General features: G+C 35.6%; 2 protein-coding genes across 3 annotated transcripts in view; both read left to right on the top strand.

Moving 5' to 3' along the window:
* b4galnt4a (beta-1,4-N-acetyl-galactosaminyl transferase 4a) overlaps positions 1-3,643 on the top strand; it is a 210,974-nt gene extending 207,331 nt beyond the window's left edge. Inside the window, exons 19-20 of the mRNA XM_067379463.1 lie at positions 74-200; positions 2,513-3,643. Of these exons, the coding sequence (XP_067235564.1) occupies positions 74-200; positions 2,513-2,627 (242 nt within the window). The 3' untranslated portion in view covers positions 2,628-3,643. The remainder of the gene's footprint in view (positions 1-73; positions 201-2,512) is intronic.
* Positions 3,644-10,547: 6,904 nt separating this feature from the next.
* abtb2b (ankyrin repeat and BTB (POZ) domain containing 2b) overlaps positions 10,548-17,842 on the top strand; it is a 67,216-nt gene continuing 59,921 nt past the window's right edge. The window contains exon 1 of one of the 2 annotated variants that reach the window (XM_067379830.1): positions 10,548-10,574. Coding sequence is in view for 1 of the 2 variants with exons in the window: in XM_067379828.1 (XP_067235929.1) it covers positions 15,258-16,113 (856 nt within the window). In the remaining variant the exon portion in view is untranslated. Of the gene's footprint in view, positions 10,575-14,783; positions 16,114-17,842 lie in introns of those variants that run through there. The other variant, XM_067379828.1, reaches the window with a different exon arrangement.

Here is a 17,842-nt window from a genome sequence, read left to right as displayed (position 1 = left end):
CTGACACACATGAAGAAACACAACAGCTGTGACACTGTACTTTGATGAAAACCATGCGTCTCTGTCTTTGTAGGTTACTGGGAGGTAAACGGCTTCGGCCTGTTTGGGATCTACAAATCAGATTTTGACAAGATTGGTGGGATGAACACAGAGGAGTTTAAGGACCGCTGGGGAGGAGAAGACTGGGAACTACTGGACAGGTAGAAGGATTTTACAATGATTGATTGATTGATTGATTGATTGATTGGCCGGCTTTTATTATTAATAATAATAAATTGAGAGATTTTGACAGTCACATTATTATTGTAGTTGCTAGTAGTCACAATAATGTTAAATGTTGTTAAAGGTACAATTTGTGATATTTTTTTCCGCTAGAGGTTGCTAGAAGCCTATTCAAAACAAAGGCGTAGTTTGATGACGTTTTATAGCGGAAATTTGGGACATGTGGTCTCCATCTCAAAGGACGGTGCAAAAGAATAGGGATTGGAGTCGGGAAGAACTCATGTTCGTGGATGCGATTATTAACGTTACTGTAGTATGAAGTAGAGCAGGTCCGAGTGTTGCGGGAGCTGAACGAGGTGCTGGAGTGATTGATCAACACACGCCTCACGAGCAGCGGGACTTTTATTATGACACAGTCGCCGGCGCCGATTCCGCTTTTCCGGTCATGAGTTTACGGGAGCTGTCCTTGTCGACAGAACCAGCGGCAGATGGTAAACAGTATGTTCCATAAATAAGTAACACAATCCACCATAAAACATACAAGAAGTAAATAAGGAACTGCTTAAAGCAAGCTAGTGGTTTGCTAGGCGCTAGACACTACTTCCGCATTTGTCCACGGCACTGTTGTCATGTGGTTTCTACGTCAGTAAAGGCGGTAACAAAGTTAACTGACGTCATTGACAGGCGACTGCACTGCCCCGTGTCACTGTTTAGAATGGGAATTTTCTCATGATTTACAAGTAGTTGAAAACATTAGAGATATTGTTAGTAATCAGCTGGACAAAATATATAATACTAGCCTAGTGGTTTTTGGATATTTTACTGCAAAAAATGTTACATATTGTACCTTTAATGTTATTAAAATATTGTTAAATATTTTATTGTTAATATTATTATTCAAATTATAATATTGAATTGGAATAATTTTGACAGTGATGTTGTTATTGTTAATTTTTATTATTATACTACTATTCATAATAATAATAATAATAATAATATAATGTAATAATGTGTTAAATAAAAAATAATTTTATTAATAAAGTTATTATCTGAAATTGAAATATTTTACTGACAATTTGTTGTTGTTAGTATTAAAATAATAATAAATTGTTTTATTATTAATATAATTATGATTTAATTGAATTGAGAAAGCTTTATTATTATTATTATATTAAATAATATCTCTGTTAATGATGGTTATTAAATAATATTGTCAAATAAATATAATTGTATTAATATTATTTTGTTTTAAATAATAATATTGAATTAAAAAGATTTTGACAGTGATGTTGTTATAGTTATTTTTTATTATTATACTACTATTCATAATAATAATAATAATAATAATAATGTAATAATGTGTTAAATAAAAATTGTTTTATTAATATTTATGATATGAAATTGAAATATTTTGGCTGACAATATTGTTGTTGTTAGTATTAAAATAATAATAAATTGTTTTATTATTGATATAATTATGATTTAATTGAATTGAGAAAGCTTTTACAGGGATATTATTTAATAATAATAATAATAATAATAATAATGTTATTAAATAATATTGTCAAATAAATATAATTGTATTAATATTATTTTGTTTTAAATTATAATATTGAATTAAAAAGATATTTTGACAGTGATGTTGTTGTTATATGTATTATTATTATTCTACCACTACTACTACTAATAATAATAATCATAAGAATAATAATAGCATGTTAAATAAAAATAATTGTATTATTAATAAAATTATGATATTGAACAGAGATATTTTGACAATGACAATATTATTGTTATTAATAATTATTATTATAATATAATAATACAATTGTTTAATTAATAATATCATTAAAATTATGATTGAATTGAATTGAGAGAGCTTTGACTGTTATTATTAATAATAATAATGTTAGTAATAATAATGTTAGATAAAAAAATATATATATATAAAATTATATTGAGATAATAAACAACAGGGAGATACAGTGACAATATTATTGTTAGTATTAATAATAATAATAATAATAAATACAACATTTTATTAATATCATTATTAAAATTATGATTGAATTGAATTGAGAGAGCTTTAATAGGCATGTTCAACAATATCATTGTTAATAATAATAATAATTTAATATATTTTTCTTATATTAAATACTTTGTTGAAATTAAATATTAAAATTAAAACATTTAATTATAAATAATAAATAAATGTTTTTTTTTGTTGTTGTTTTTTTATTGTGAAAATGAAATTACATTATATAATTAAATGAATCTCTCTCTCTTTCAGAGTTCTACAAAACGGCCTGGAGGTTGAGCGGTTAAGACTGAGAAACTTCTTTCACTACTATCACTCTAAAAGAGGCATGTGGAACTCCCAGTCCAGTAAAACTCCTAAAGGATAAAACTGAACCTCACTGAGAGACTTCAAACAAACTCGGCACAAGAACGGGACCATAAAGGACCAAACCGTTGTGTCTCTACCTGGGACCCTTTCCGTGAGGTCCGTCTCATATGAGGACACATGATGTGCCAAGCTGCTGTCCCAACTCAAGACACTCAAAAGAGACAGAGACTCACTGAGTGTGTATGTGTATGTATCTCTGTCTGTTAGGTCAGGACTTCTTTTTTTTTTTGGTAAGCAAAACTTGAGAGATTATTGAAGATTTAAAGGAGATAGAAATTGTTTTCAGTGCTGGGTGAATTTTACTCTAAACTAGCTGCTCAGGCACTTTTGGGGTCACATAAATATGGTTTGCACTTGAGATATTACATGCTGAAATGATCGTCTGAAGGTTTAGATGTGCGCTGGTACTTAGACGTCCGCTTTTATATAGCTGTAAATGTCACTTCCTGTTCAGATGTGACGCCTTCTTACACTTGAACTGTAGAAATGATCTACGACTTCTGCTGTAGGCAGCCACGTGGTTTTTCCTTTCGAAGTCCTGCTGAACTTCTGGACACAACTGGACCAAGAACGGCCTGCTGAGCAATTAAATTTTTTGTCTATGTATTTGTCTGTCTGAGCTGCTTCCTTTCCTCGTTTCGAATTGATTTCAACAGAGGTTTCATTTTTATTGGTTATAGTTTCACAGATGCGGAAACCTTTCAGACTGCTGTTATAGTCTGGACTTTAGACTAAACTTAATTTCATTGATGCAGTATCCATTTCTACAGAGTACAAGTCCAGAAGTTGTGTGCCTTTCTTTGACGTATTTAACATGGCAGTACATACAGGGTTAGGAAGGAGTCCTGATGTTTAGCTGTCTGGATTGTGTAGGCCATAAATAGCATTGTTTTATGGAGATTAATGAATACTGGGATTATCTTGAATTTTGGACTTTTCCAAAGTTTTCACCTATTATTTGGCCCAGTTTTAAAGGAATGTTTCTCTCATAAGTTGATCTTTTACCACAGAAAATAATTTTGACTCCTAATAGTTATTTCCAGGGCTTGACATTAGCAGTCTCCTACTAGCCACTTTGACGGGTTGAATTTTATATATAATAAACATTTTTCAATTGTAAAATAATAAATTAAGTGTAATACAATGTTGTCAAAAATATTGTTTTTTTTCTATACATATCGATACTGAAAAATAACGCTTCCAATATTAATTTTCCGCAGAATAGATACACGATACCAGCTGCGCTTTCTTTCTCTCTGTCATCTCTCCGACAGAAAGTCGACACTCAAACCCGCCTCCCCTCACTCACTAGTTTCATTTACTCCAGATGAATATTGTTGGTGTTACAGGGCTTGAATTTTGTTATGGGATTGCACGTATTGTGCATAATTTTACTTATTTCCTCAGATTTTGTGCTCACACCCAAAGTGCGCACACAAAGCCGATTTTCCGGACTAAATTGAGATCTTCGCTGTTATTGTGCTTAAACAGTCAAATACACACTAAATAATGTTAAAATGCCGGTCTTCGTGAGTATTCATGTAAACACAGTCAGTTATGTTTTAAGTGAACGTAAACAGTTGAGAAAGAAAACGCATGTGTAACAGTAATGGATCCGTGCGTCAGGTATTAAAGTGACAGCAGCCTAATATACTTGCTGCCAAATTATGAGATGACATTAAAAATATCTATATGGCAGTTTTTCCCCTATGGTATCGATGTGAAAATGCTGAGCGGCTAGTAACTTTGGAAAACCACTAGCCACAGTGGCTGGTGAGCAAAAAAGTTAATGTCAAGCCCTAAAAAGTGCGTTATAACATAAAAGATGTAAAGTAGATATATACGGCAAGACACTGCAGTGCTGTTTTAAAAATATAGGCTTAAAGTGCTAGTTCACCCAAAAATGAAAATAATGTCATTAATTACTCACCCTCATGTTGTTCTTCACCCTTAAGTCCTTCGTTCATCTTCGGAACACAAATTAAGATATTTTTGATAAAATCCAATGGCTCAGTGAGGCCTAAAAACATATAAAGGTACTAAAAACATATTTAAAACAGTTCATGTGACTACAGTGGTTCATCCTTTATAAAGAATACTTAAATAAATAAAAACTAACGACTTTATTCAACAATATGTAGTGATGGGCGATTTCAAAACAGTGCTTCATGAAGCTTCGAAGCTTTACAAATACAATTTTGTTTCGAATCAGTGGTTCGGAGCACCAAAATCATGTGATCTCGTTTCAGTAAACGAGACTTTGTCATAAGTGTTTTGAAATGTCAATAGTGACTTTGGCAGTTTGATATGCACTCCGAACCAGATTCGAAACAAAAGATTCATAAAGCATCGAAACTTCATGAAGCAGTGTTTTGAAATCGCCTTAAACTATGCAGGGCAGTGGCCCTCCAGGACCGAGTTTGCCCACCCCTGTTTCTATAGGAACCAGAGCTTAACGGCCGCTGCAGTGACACGATGACTTTACCAATCAGCGATTGGCTCTTAATTAGAAGGCGGGACTTTTTCCGCCATTTTGCAAATTGCACTTTGTCCCATTCATAATAATAGGAGTGCGCCGTCTTTCTATAAAGTCTTTGCTAAAACATTCTAGATGTTAACATGAGACAGTTGTGATAGAATCATTTATTTCGAGTGCTGTTAGAAACATTTCAAGGAGGTAAGGCCGTGTGTCCACCTAAGCGTTTTTTCCAGCTGCTAGCGTATTTTTTTCAATTGTTTTCAATGGGAACGCCGCGTTTTTTAAACGCCGAGAGCGTGACGAGGCGCTGAGCGTCTTTTTTACGCTCAAGCGATGAGAGCTGGGCGTTTTTACTGGTCGCTTCGAGTTGAATGTTCAACTTTGAGTAAAACGCTGCGCTTTTTAGCCAGCCGTCCAATCAGAGTGGAGGAGGGGCGGGACAAAAACAACTCCGACCAACTGTCACATTCTTGCTGTACAGCAGGGGTACTCAACAGGCGGCCCGTCAGCATTACATTTGTGGCCCGCATCATGCTACATATAAATGTATTTTTATTATAATTTGCGTTCAAAATTTTTAGCCTGAAACAAATTACCTGCAAAATCAGTTATAAGTAACAGTGACGCGGATATTCCGTATCATGGCAACAAAGCTTCTCAACGGGAAAAAAACGCTGCGCTGCAGAAGCGCTCTCAAGCGCTCACAGACGGGCGTTTTAACCGCAAAGAACAATATAAACTGAAGGCACTTTGCACGCGCGCATTGAATAGTTTCTGCACTAATTTAGTTTGTCCACAAGGTGTCAGCACTGAAACGGGCTGTTGTTTCAGTCTGAAAAGAAACGGAGAAGACAGAACAAGAGTAACAACAAACACCTACCGTGTTGAAGAGCGCTCGTTTGAGGGGATTAAAAGATACCAGCAACTCTAATTTTAAACAAGTTAGTGTTTTGTGTGTACCAAACTAAGTTTGTTTATGGAAACAGACAGTAATTAATATGTGCTGTGCTAGCATCTCATATTTCATAATAATATTAAAGTTAATCAAATTGTTAATAATATAATTAACAATACAGCAAAAAGTAACATTTGTTGGCATAACAAATACTCATTAAAGTGACAAAATAAGCAGCCATAACACTTAATGCTTACAAAATTTTACTTTGTCCCTCAGAAAAAGAGCTCAAGAAGCGGTGGGATTCATTGCGAACCCAATACATGCGTTATAAGAAACAAGGACCCTCAGGAAGTTCTGGAGCTCAGAAGACTGGCAGGCAGCAATGGATCCTGAACCGCCTGCAGTTTCTAGAGCCTCACACAAAAAGGAAGGAGAGCACTTCAAATCTAATGATCATGGTAAATAAACAAATATATTTATATTTATTTATTTATTTATTGTTTAAATGCAGTTGACATTCCTCAAACATTTTGCAGTGTGTAAGATGGCAAGTGCTTCTTTAAAAGAGTCTATTCACAAGTAACTCCGCATATTAAGTCAAGCCATTACATTAACTTGTCACATTTGTATCTTATGTTTTTTAAGGAACCTGCGGCTGATAGTGATTCCTGTTCACCCTCAGATGGTACCAACAGTGACACCTGGACTGGCACCCATGAAGACCCCAGCTTCAGTGATGCTGACCTACGGTCAAGTACACCCTTGGCTGAATCCACCATCTGTGGAACTGAGTCCACAGCCATGAGAAAGGACCATTTGCAAAGCTCCAACATAAAACCAAAGCCTCCAGGGAAGCGCAGGAAGATGCAAGACGAATCCTCCAGCGAGGAATCCACAAACTTGATGCGCACCATCGGCAAAATCACAGGAAAACACCAATGATGCCATCTCAGCTTACTGCAAAAATCTTGAACACAGAATGCGGAATTTGCCACCACATCTACTGCCACATTTCCAGCATGAGGTTGATAATTGCATTTTCAAATATTCAGTGGGCCACAACCATGCACTGGATGCATCTTCCAATCAGTATACACACTTGTAATTTTTTATGTAGCAAAATTGTAAACAGATATTGTAGCATTTAGTAAATATGTCACGCTTAGTTGTACGTTATATTAGAGTACTTATGCAAAGTTTATATTTCTGTACATTTTATTTATTTTAAATACCAACTGTTGATATTTTTCTGTAAATTACCTTAATGCTATTTTTGCACATTTGAAAATAAAACACTGACTTTGTGTAAAAGGTACTTCACTGTTCTTTATGTAAAAAAAAAATCACAAAACACAATGATGTAAAAATATAAACTTTATTTTGCAAATTCATAAAATTGTGATTGAACATTAAAAAAAAAGAAACAAGTTTTTGGATTCTGACCAAATTAAAAGGTAGGTAATAATAATACAATATAATTAAAACATTTAGTTTCACTCGTCAGAGTATAAATAGGTGCTATAAAAAGTGTTAAATTAAGGTGCAAAGCCCACTTCTGGAGTATAAAAAGATCACTTTCAAAAATAAAAAAGTGCAATGTTTTCGTCTTATGGACAAACTCTCATCAGCCAGTGAACAACAGCCAGACCTTAAAAACTGCACTTCTAGTAAATAAACAGTAAAATATTCTACATCAGAGGCCTCCTAAAACAATATCTGAGAGATCAAAAAAATTGCTCATTTTTGGGCTAAAACAAAAAACATTAAACAGATACATGTATACCTTTAGGTATTTCTCTTTTAAGACTTGGTAGATTGCTGCACAGGTTTCAGGAACAAATTGCTGAATTGTGGACATTCCCACCCGGAATTGGTAAGAAAGGCTCTTGAAGCTTTCTCCTGCAAAGATTACAAACACATAACTCCACTATTAATTTTCCACACCTTTTACAGAGTCAAATCTAACACTTTTAATGCATTTGTACTACACTACATTAAAGCAAATATTTTTTTTATCAGTTATTAAAGACATTGTGCTACAAACAACCATAATAATGTTTTATACATTGTGTCTTTTTAAAGTAGGCTACAACTGGATACAAAATAATAAAATTCTTTTCACTTTTATAATGCTTCATAATACACCAAAATAAACACAACTGAAAAGGTGTTTTAATGAAATGTTCAAACAACGAATAACCTTACCTGTTGCCAAGAACCGTAGTGTAATCATCAGACGTTCCCCCACGGAGATACAATCCCGGTAGTTCGTGTTTGTTCTCTGTATGATTGGACTAATAAGTTCTTTTAACATGTGAAATTGAGTGGGAAAAAGCCGAGCGAAATTTTTAAAACCACAAGTTTCCTGTAACTCGAGCTCTCGACACAGGTTCGGGAAAGCACCTTGGGCCTGTCTCTGGAGTATCCATGGTTTCACCCATTTAGTGCGCTTTCTCCGTATTTTTCTCATCCGCTTCTTCTTTTCCTCTTCCACAAGCAAAAGACCAAGGGCTGACAAAGCCAGTGCCATTTGCAACGTGTCGGACATTTTTGAAATAACACGAATCCGTATGTGATGAGCGAGAACTGGTTTTTCATGCACCTTTGTTTATGTTTTGTATCCCTGTAGCTCTTCCGGTCTCCCTAGCAACGAACCATAGCAACGAACACAAACTACTGCCACCTGCTGGCATGGAAAGGCATTTCATCTCACGCAGGCGCAGAACGGACGTGCTATTTGGCCGTCGGCTGTCGAACGTCGGCTTGGTGTGTCAGGGCAACTTTGGACCCAGAGGCTGCCGACGCCAGCCGACGCCAGCCGACCCCGCAGTCTGCTTTCGTCGCCACTAGTTCGTCGCCGTCGGCTTGGTGTGTTCCGGCCTTTAAGCAGAGCGCCTAGCGTTTTCAACTGGCTAAAAACGCTCTGGTGGACACACGGCCTAAACATGGTACGTTACGCAAAAAATACCAGAAAGTAATGTGAGGTAACTATCCGCGAACGTTAATGACGTAACTATCTGCATATATATATATATATATATATATATATATATATATATATATATATATATATATATATATATATACATATATACACACACACACACACACACACACACACACACACACACACACATCAATTATGATGGATTTATTCATCCGCATTGAACTAGTCCAAAGGGTTATTTTTAGACAGTTTTGCAGCTCAAACCTTATTTTCGGCGAAAAAAATAATAATTAAAGAGCAATCGTTTTGGAGAAAAGCGTAAACGTAAACACAAAAGTTCAGCTGCAGTTTTAGCTATTCGTCTGGAATATCTTGCCCTATAGACTTACATTACAAGTAGCCTACATTACTTTAAATGCGATTTTATTTGTTTTTCCACACTGGGCAACGAGTTGGAATGGTTTTCTGTGATAATCGACAGCATTTTGTTTGACTAAGTTACCTATCTGAAAGGTTTGTAGGTGAAAATGTTTTTACACTGTCGCTGGCAGCTCGAGTGTATGAAATGGTGTATCATTTGTTTCAATGCTGTAACCTAACATGTGTAACATACTCATGTTTACAAACTGACATAACATTTTTATGTGTTTTTATTTCATATCTGAAATACCGAGAGGTCAGACCATCTTTTGTGATTTTGAACCCTCACCTTTTCAAAAGAGTAAATCGAGAAGTTTCTTTCTCCTCCTGCTGGTTCGATGTATTTTCAGGCTGCCTATTTAAAACAAAACGAAGACAAGACACTAATACATTACGCCTAATACAGGGATCTGCATTACAAGGTAATTTCTGTGAAATTGTGTAGAAACTTTTCAGAATGTTTGCATTTTATTTTAACACTTTTGGGTTCATTTTTCTGAAAAATAAAGTTTAAAGCTGAAACATCTGGATTATGCTATGTTTGTTTACAACATTTTTATTTTTTTTCCTGTAGCTCAACAGGCAGATCATCGCAGTATAATATATAGGCTACACACGTTTGGATAAAATTCTGCAGCTGCCAAATGTCAATGTAATTATTTTAATAATTTCTCTTAACAGCTTTCAACCACTAGAGGGAGCACAAGTACAGCGTTACATCTGCAATTCAGGTCAGTCAGTGAAGACTAATAAATCATCCACTGCTCGTATCTTTTTGACTGCACATTCGTCTTTTAATCAAGATGGTTAATGTACAACTTACATAATTGTACAATATGTTACACAAGACTGAACATGAGGCAAGGAGAACAGTCAAACTCTGATTCATGAACCCAAAATAGGTCTTAGGTAATGATTTGAGTGTGATTATTATGGGTCCAGTATTGGTATTATCTTTCTGTGGGCGTTTAATACTCAAGATTTTACCTGTGCGGGCTCTCCTACACTATGACCCTTTTTACAGCTATTTCAGTTATCAGCATCACAAATCTTTTTTCATATTTTCATGTAAAAAAATCATACATTTAACTATGACGTTATACTTTGTGGTATATGCCATTATCTTTGCAGTAAATTGGCCTACAAAAAATGCTGCGAGGGTACAACAGCTGTGTAACGAAAATTTGACATCACTTTGGAGGTATGTATGTATGTATTTATTTATTTGCTACTGGGGCAAATGGGAATACATTTATGGGCTATTCTTCAGACAGCATTTAGTTATAGTACACTTGAACCTATAGTGTACTACAAGTGGTAACTAAATACATTATTTAAATACAGAGATAGTATGTTAAAATCACATTTGTTCATATTTCATGGTGTCTCAAAATAGCACAGTTGATATACTTAAGAAGTAGTAAAGAAGAATTTTTAGTATATTAAGTACAAAATTAGTGCATGAAAATAGAGCACTTTAAGTACATTATAGAAATGTACTTTTTTTCCTCCTGGGAATCAGAGTTGGAAATGTCTTGAAAAAAATGTGCCTTTTTCCACAAATTTTTTATGTATGCAAATTGTATAATATCCAAGGTACACATTTCTAGTAATTGTGCAGTTAATTCTCATATTGTATTTTCAGAAAGTTTTGGAATATTTTTCCTCTCCCCAAATTTGTCATTACCGAAACACAATAATAAATAATTTAATAAGAAGGGTTACATTGACCTATCAAGATGTTTACATCTACCTTGTAAATATATTTATAATTTTATATTTACATTTGCTTTTTTTTAAAAAAAAGCTTTCACAGGTAAATCAGTAACTATTATATTTATAATAAAATAACCCTTTTGTCACTACCAAAACAATGATGACATGTTTTGGTCGTGACAATTTCTTTGAGCCTAGCTCAAAGATGCTAATCAGCACATGTTTAGCTAGCACAGTTGTACGCAGAAAAAAAAGAAAAAAAAAAATCGAATAACTATTAAAAAAACAATGATGTCACAACCGAATGTTGATGTTCACCACATGTTTCGGTTATGACTGTTTCGGTAGTGACAATTTTAGGTACTTTTGATCCTAGCTCAAAGATGCTAATCAGCACATGGTTAGCTAGCACAGTTCAGAACAGTTGTACACACATAAAAACTAAATTTTATGGAATAACACCAAAAAACTTTTGCTTAATTGCAGAAAAAAGGTATTTGGTAGTGACATTGCTTAAAGCTACACACAGATTTTCAGACTTTTGAACACATTTAACTCAAAATGATGGTACCTATCTACTTTGAAAGGCAGGCTATGAGAGAGAGGAATATTTCTTGATCAAAAATGTAGAAGTGTGGTTAAAATCAGTCTCAGCTAATGGACTAAAACATACACCGGGACACATTGTTTTTTTTTTTTTTTTTTTTTTTTTTTTTTTTTACATAAAGTTTCATGATTTAAAAACAAAATATAAAATAAATGGTTCTTTATAAATATATATATTTAAAAACAACAATGGAAAAAATTGCAAAAATTAAAGACCAAATAAAAGTACCTAATAAATGATGATTTTATATATATATTATATATATTAAGCTTACTGATATTTTAAAGGTGGAGTAAGTACATTTTGAAAAACACTATTTGGAAGTTAGTCGGGCCGACACCAATAACAAACATGTAACCGATCAGCATTAGGGGGCGTATGACGGTTGAGGATAGAGAACCAGCAAAAGGGAGATTTGAAAAAAGAAAAAAGAACTGCAGACCGAGAGATGGGACACTATATAAAAGAGCTCAAAAGAATATCACTGGAATGAAGGTTTATGACTGGGCAAGCGCTTCAGGACCCGCGTTTATATTACAAAAGCTTTCCAGCGCTGGAGAGAGCTAAGAGGTAAGGCCTGAAAACAGACATGGAGGCTGCTTTCATTCCGCTTCACATGTGAGTAAAACTGGGTTTTGGCCAGGGTTCGAGACTGACTAAGAACAAGGTTGGTTAGGACTGGAGTGTGAGTTTTGGAGGCGGAGCAATGAAGAGAGGGGTGGGATTCTTTGGGTTGATTTCAAATATCAACAATGTCCAACAATGTTTTTCAAAATCTACTTATCCCACCTTTAAATGTTATTGTGGGATTCAGTAGATAATAGAAGGATCTTAGTAAACATCTAAAATTTGAATACTTAAATGCTTTTTAAATGTGTTTTTTTGGTTATGGGAAAACACCAATTCTGTAGATTGGCTCCTATAGCAAATTATGTCTCCCGTTCACCACTATAAAAGTTTAGCCAGCTATTATTACTTCCACTTTTGAGAACCTCAGAAATGTGGAAAAAATATTGTGAATCTCTGAAAAAAATAAGAGAAAGGGAAAGAATCTACCTGCATTGTACACAGGTGGGGCAGCTTTATGCACAATGTAAACATTACTCAGATGTCAAGACAAATAATATCATACTGGAGGACTTTGAGACTGCTTTCAGTGACTCCTTATAAGGAGCGTATAATGCCTCACAATTTAGGCCCATTCACACCAATAACGATAACTATATTAGCATCCACACTCCAATGGACGATAACGGTCTGTTAGCACACTGCAGTTATGTCATCTGCCACTTTAATCTGTATGGTTTTGGCTTTTCTTATAGAATTAGAACGGTTATTAAAGTATGTTTTTTAGCTTTTAGTATGAATAAATTAGCCTTAATGTTATGAATAAGCTGGTGTGTTCCAAAACAATAACAAAATTTGCATTTAGGAGATATAAGCATTCAAAACTTACAGTCTCTCACTTCCGCTAAAATGGATCTCGGATTTTCATGACATCACATCGCACTTCAGCTTCTCATCAAATCTTCTGTCCAATCAAATGGTCTCTAGAATCCGAAGTCCCGCCCCCTCCTACACTATAAACAGACGTTGAAGCTGTGGTTGAAATCGGCCATTTGTTCACACATTTACCAGTTTCTATATGGTGAATGGCACAGAGTGCACTATATAGAGAGTAGGGAACGATTCAGATATGCTTTCCATTGACACGAATGAAGTCCGTATTCGTGTTAGTATAACGTAAACTGCCGCAGTGGTATTAGGAGGATAAACTGTTAGATATTAAAAGGAAACAGAGGTTTTACTGAGCTGTGATATAAAGAAACGCTATTGGCTATTTAAAAAAGGGGCGGGGCTGTTTGATACATCGCCCTGTCTTCCTGTTTCAGTTGAAATTACGTCAACACATTGAATAATGCTGTGCATTTCAAGACACTTCAGATGGCCTTTATGTTATATTTATCATCCTTTGTGTGGATAAACCTTTAGTTATTTACAGCAATCACATGATTCATCACTAGGCAAACTATCTACTACTAGGTTCTTGAGTGTATGTAGCCTACATCGTTATGTGTAGAGAAAACACAGGCCTAACACTTTATTGAAACGTTCATAGGCGGCATAATGCAAGATTCGAAATTAATAAAAATAGGCCTATGGTTAATGATAATGTATGAAAACATATCAATCTTTTTAATGCACTTTGACTTGATGAAAGTAACTATAAAAAGTGTTATATTTGTTACATTTGTCCAAGAAAACCGCGTTTTTGGTTCAGCCATTAGCCTGAAGCTAACATAGCTGATAAATGAGATAATGTAAGATTGTGTGTGTGTGTGTGTGAGCCATTTCAATCTCCCAGACTAACACAATTAATGCAAATTCCTTAAGACTTGTTGATTAGCACAGTCACTTGAAACAACATCCTTTCAGGTCTCTATTTTGATTTTAATACAATACCATTTTATATTCTCTTGATAATTTAGGCTATTTGCAGGCATAGAAAATGAATGAGATGTGGGAACTATGGTATAAACGAAGGCAAAATGAAAATTAGGTAGAACATAGGTCTATTAAAGAAAGGCTACATGTTTACACATAAAAATGTAAATATATAAGCCTAGTCAAATGATTTATATTAAAAGTTTCAAATATAGCGCCATATCCGATTATAAATAGTCTAACCAACAAAACGATATGAACACAATACTCTGTTCATGACTTCACTTTATGTTTCTGAGAAACCCACCCAGTTTTGATCGATTGACTCCCCGGTGACTAACTTGATTCTGTCAGCTGAGTTCGCTTCTGTAGCGGTACTAAATCCTATCTATTGTTTACTCGCTTGTATTTTTATATTTACGTAGCATATCCTGCTAAAGCGTTGTTGTAAACCTCTTAAAAGCTAAAATTTAAATCGAAGACAGCGTCGTTGGTTGTAATATGTCAGAGTTGTAGCCTAGTTTGTCGCCTCTTATGCGAGTTTGGAGTGATTCAACACTTCCGAATCGTTTCAAACGAGTCGTTCAGAAGTTCAAATGAATCGTTTCGCTCGCGAATCAAACACCACTACACTCTCTCGCGCTCGCCTGTTTTCAGTTCAGTCATGAGTTTCCAGTAAGAAGAGGCGTGTGGTGAGAAAGGAACATCATCATTTTTGCATAAACCAATCTGTAAGGATTACTTTAACAGTGAGCGTCCGATTTAGACTCAATTAATGGATATCCACTCTAAACTTTCTGTCCAGTTCGGACTATTATTTTCAAGAACTGGATATTTAAGCTAAACGAGAAATCCTGCGCACTTCACTACTCTTACGGGAATGGACATTTGGTGAGGTAAGCAAGTTTCCCCAAACATTTTCTTTCTCAGAAGATGTAACTTGGACATTTTAAACTTTCACGCCAGATATTTTTGGTCAGTAGTGTATCATAAAACTGCTACATGAATGTCAAAGAGAAGCTGAACCAGTAGAACCAGCTTGAGTTTCGCGAAGCTGGAAAGTCTCCTCTGCTCTGCTCTGTTCCTTTTTATAAAAAACGCAAGGAACCAGCAGCAATGGCAGGAACAAACCTCTCAAACATGAAAACTCTGGAGGATTTAACTCTGGACTCTGGTTACGGAGCAGGGGACTCGTGTAAGTCCTTAAGCCTGTCGTCGTCCAAGTCAAACTCGCAGGCGTTCATGAACACCCCTCACAGGGGGAACTGGTGGTACTACTCCGGATCCATGAACAGCAGGAACAACAGTTGGGATACAGTCAACACAGTGCTTCCCGAGGATCCAGAGGACATTTTCTCCAAGTGCCCACGCTTACCGGAGCTGGAGGAGTTCCCGTGGACGGAGGAGGATGTGGGGAGGGTCGTGCGTAAAGGTGCGGGGAAGGGCGCCTCGTTCTCCGCGGAGGCTGTGCGCAGACTGGCCACCCTGATGCGCAGAGCGCTCATCCGCATCTCAAGAGAGGCGCAGCGGCTCAGTGTCATGCACTGCAGATGTACCAGGTTCGAGGTCCAAAGCGCGATCCGCCTGGTGCTCAGTTGGGCGCTGGCGGATCACTGCGTCTCGGCCACTGTGAAGGCCATATCTATGTACAACATGAGCGCTGGAGAGCTCTTGCGCAAGGGAAAGTCAGCCCGATGTGGGCTAGTGTTCTCCGTGGGACGGTTTTTCCGCTGGATGGTGGACACTCGGATCGCGGTGCGCATCCACGAGTACGCGGCCATCTGCCTGACCGCGTGTATGGAGGCGCTCGTGGAGGAGGTGGGAGTGCGCGTGCTGATGGCGGAGAGGGAAGGCGCGACACCCGGCTGCGTCCTGACAGCAGAGGCGCTGGAGGGGGTCATCAATAATGATGCCGAGCTATGGGGTGTCCTACAACACTATGAGCATCTCATCTGTGGGAAGAACGCCAACGGTAGGCACTTCTCTGTTACTGTTTCCAAAACTGTTTCACTCATCAGTTCCTTGTTGTGGCTTAATGGGTAGATTTGGTTGAAAGGTGGTTGAAACCCCACAAGGGTTGATCCATCATATGTATGTGGGGAATTACCCCAATATGTGTATTTTATATATATATATATATATATATAATATATATAATATGTGTGACCCTGGACCACAAAACCAGTCATAAGGGTCTTTTTTTTTTTTTTTTTTTATTTTTTTTTATTGGGATTTATACATAATCTGAAAGCTGAATAAATAAGATTTCCATTGATATATAGTTTGTTAGGATGGGGCAATATTTGGCCCGGATACAACTATTTGAAAATCTGGAATCTGAGGGTGCAAAAAAAATCAAAATATTGAGAAAATCGCCTTTAAAGTTGTCCAAATGAAGTCCTTAGCAATGCATATCCACTCACAAAAATACATTTTTGACATATTTACGGTATGTAATTTACAAAATATCTTCATGGAAAATGATCTTTACTTAATATCCTAATATAATTTTGATATATAATTTTGACCCATACAATGTATTCTTGGCTATTGCTACAATTATACCCGTGTGCTTTATGACTGGTTTTGTGGTCCAGGGTCACATATGTGTGTCAGTTAATAAAATTATAAAATTATTCATAAAATTATTGAAATTAACTTTAACTGATATATATATATATTAGATTGAAAACTTATTTTATTTCAGATATTTGGCAAGACAACGTTTCACATTGTTCTTTAGTTAAAGTTGAAGTAGAAAAATAAACTAAAACTTAAAATTATATAGACATATTTAAAAAAAATACTTAAAATTAATATGAAAACAGAAAATATAATACAAATCTAATTCAAAATATTAACAAAAACTAAAGATACTAAAATAACACTGATTTGGACAGTGTGTATTTAACTAAGTTTGAGTAATTTTAAGAAAGCACTTTTTAATCAAAACATTTCACAATGAGTTTGTTGAGTTTAAGATTTTCCAACAATACAAAAAAGTTTCAAACTGGGTATTGTGATTGTGAAACAGTAGAACATTAGTAATGATAATAATTCATGTGACGATGACGAACTACACCTGTGCTTGGACACCTGTGTGAACTTGAGGGGAAATGACTTCATACATCCTCATCTTCATAAAAACACTGCCACACCTGTTGATTATGACAAATAGGTATACTGCAAAACTTGTACATGGTATGTTGGTAAAATACTGGCATGATTGTACTGGCAAAATTACAATTGGTGTTAATTATCTATACTAATCTGTTGGTAGACCCACACAAATGTTGATAGTTTTCCATTATTAGTCTTCTTGCCATTTAGTCTGATGTAAATGAAAACTAATTTGCAGAAATCACAGGTCACATTATTACAGCATTCTGCCTGTAAGAGGTCAGTACACACTTCCTCTTCTCCAGTTTTGAGAATTACCCCACTCTGCCAAGTTCTGCATCATCTAAGTTGTATTTTCATTTTGATTTGTCTGTGGTTTACCCGCAGAGCGTGGGGTTTTCACTAGCACTTAGATTCTTGTTTGAGCAGACCAATCTTTACTAACCAGGAAAGGAAAACAAACAATTTCTGTAGAATAAGACAAGTGGTTCTGATGTATCACTGTTCTGCTTTCATTACCATTTCTCATGAATTCATCATGCTCTGTTGTGATGTCATTCAGGACAAAATATTAGTGGTAT

This window comes from Chanodichthys erythropterus, chromosome 24 (genome assembly GCF_024489055.1).
Source record: "Chanodichthys erythropterus isolate Z2021 chromosome 24, ASM2448905v1, whole genome shotgun sequence".
Classification (NCBI taxonomy): Eukaryota; Metazoa; Chordata; class Actinopteri; order Cypriniformes; family Xenocyprididae; genus Chanodichthys; species Chanodichthys erythropterus.
The sequence above is the reverse complement of the archived record's forward strand: the minus strand, read 5'-3'. Positions and strand labels throughout refer to the sequence as shown.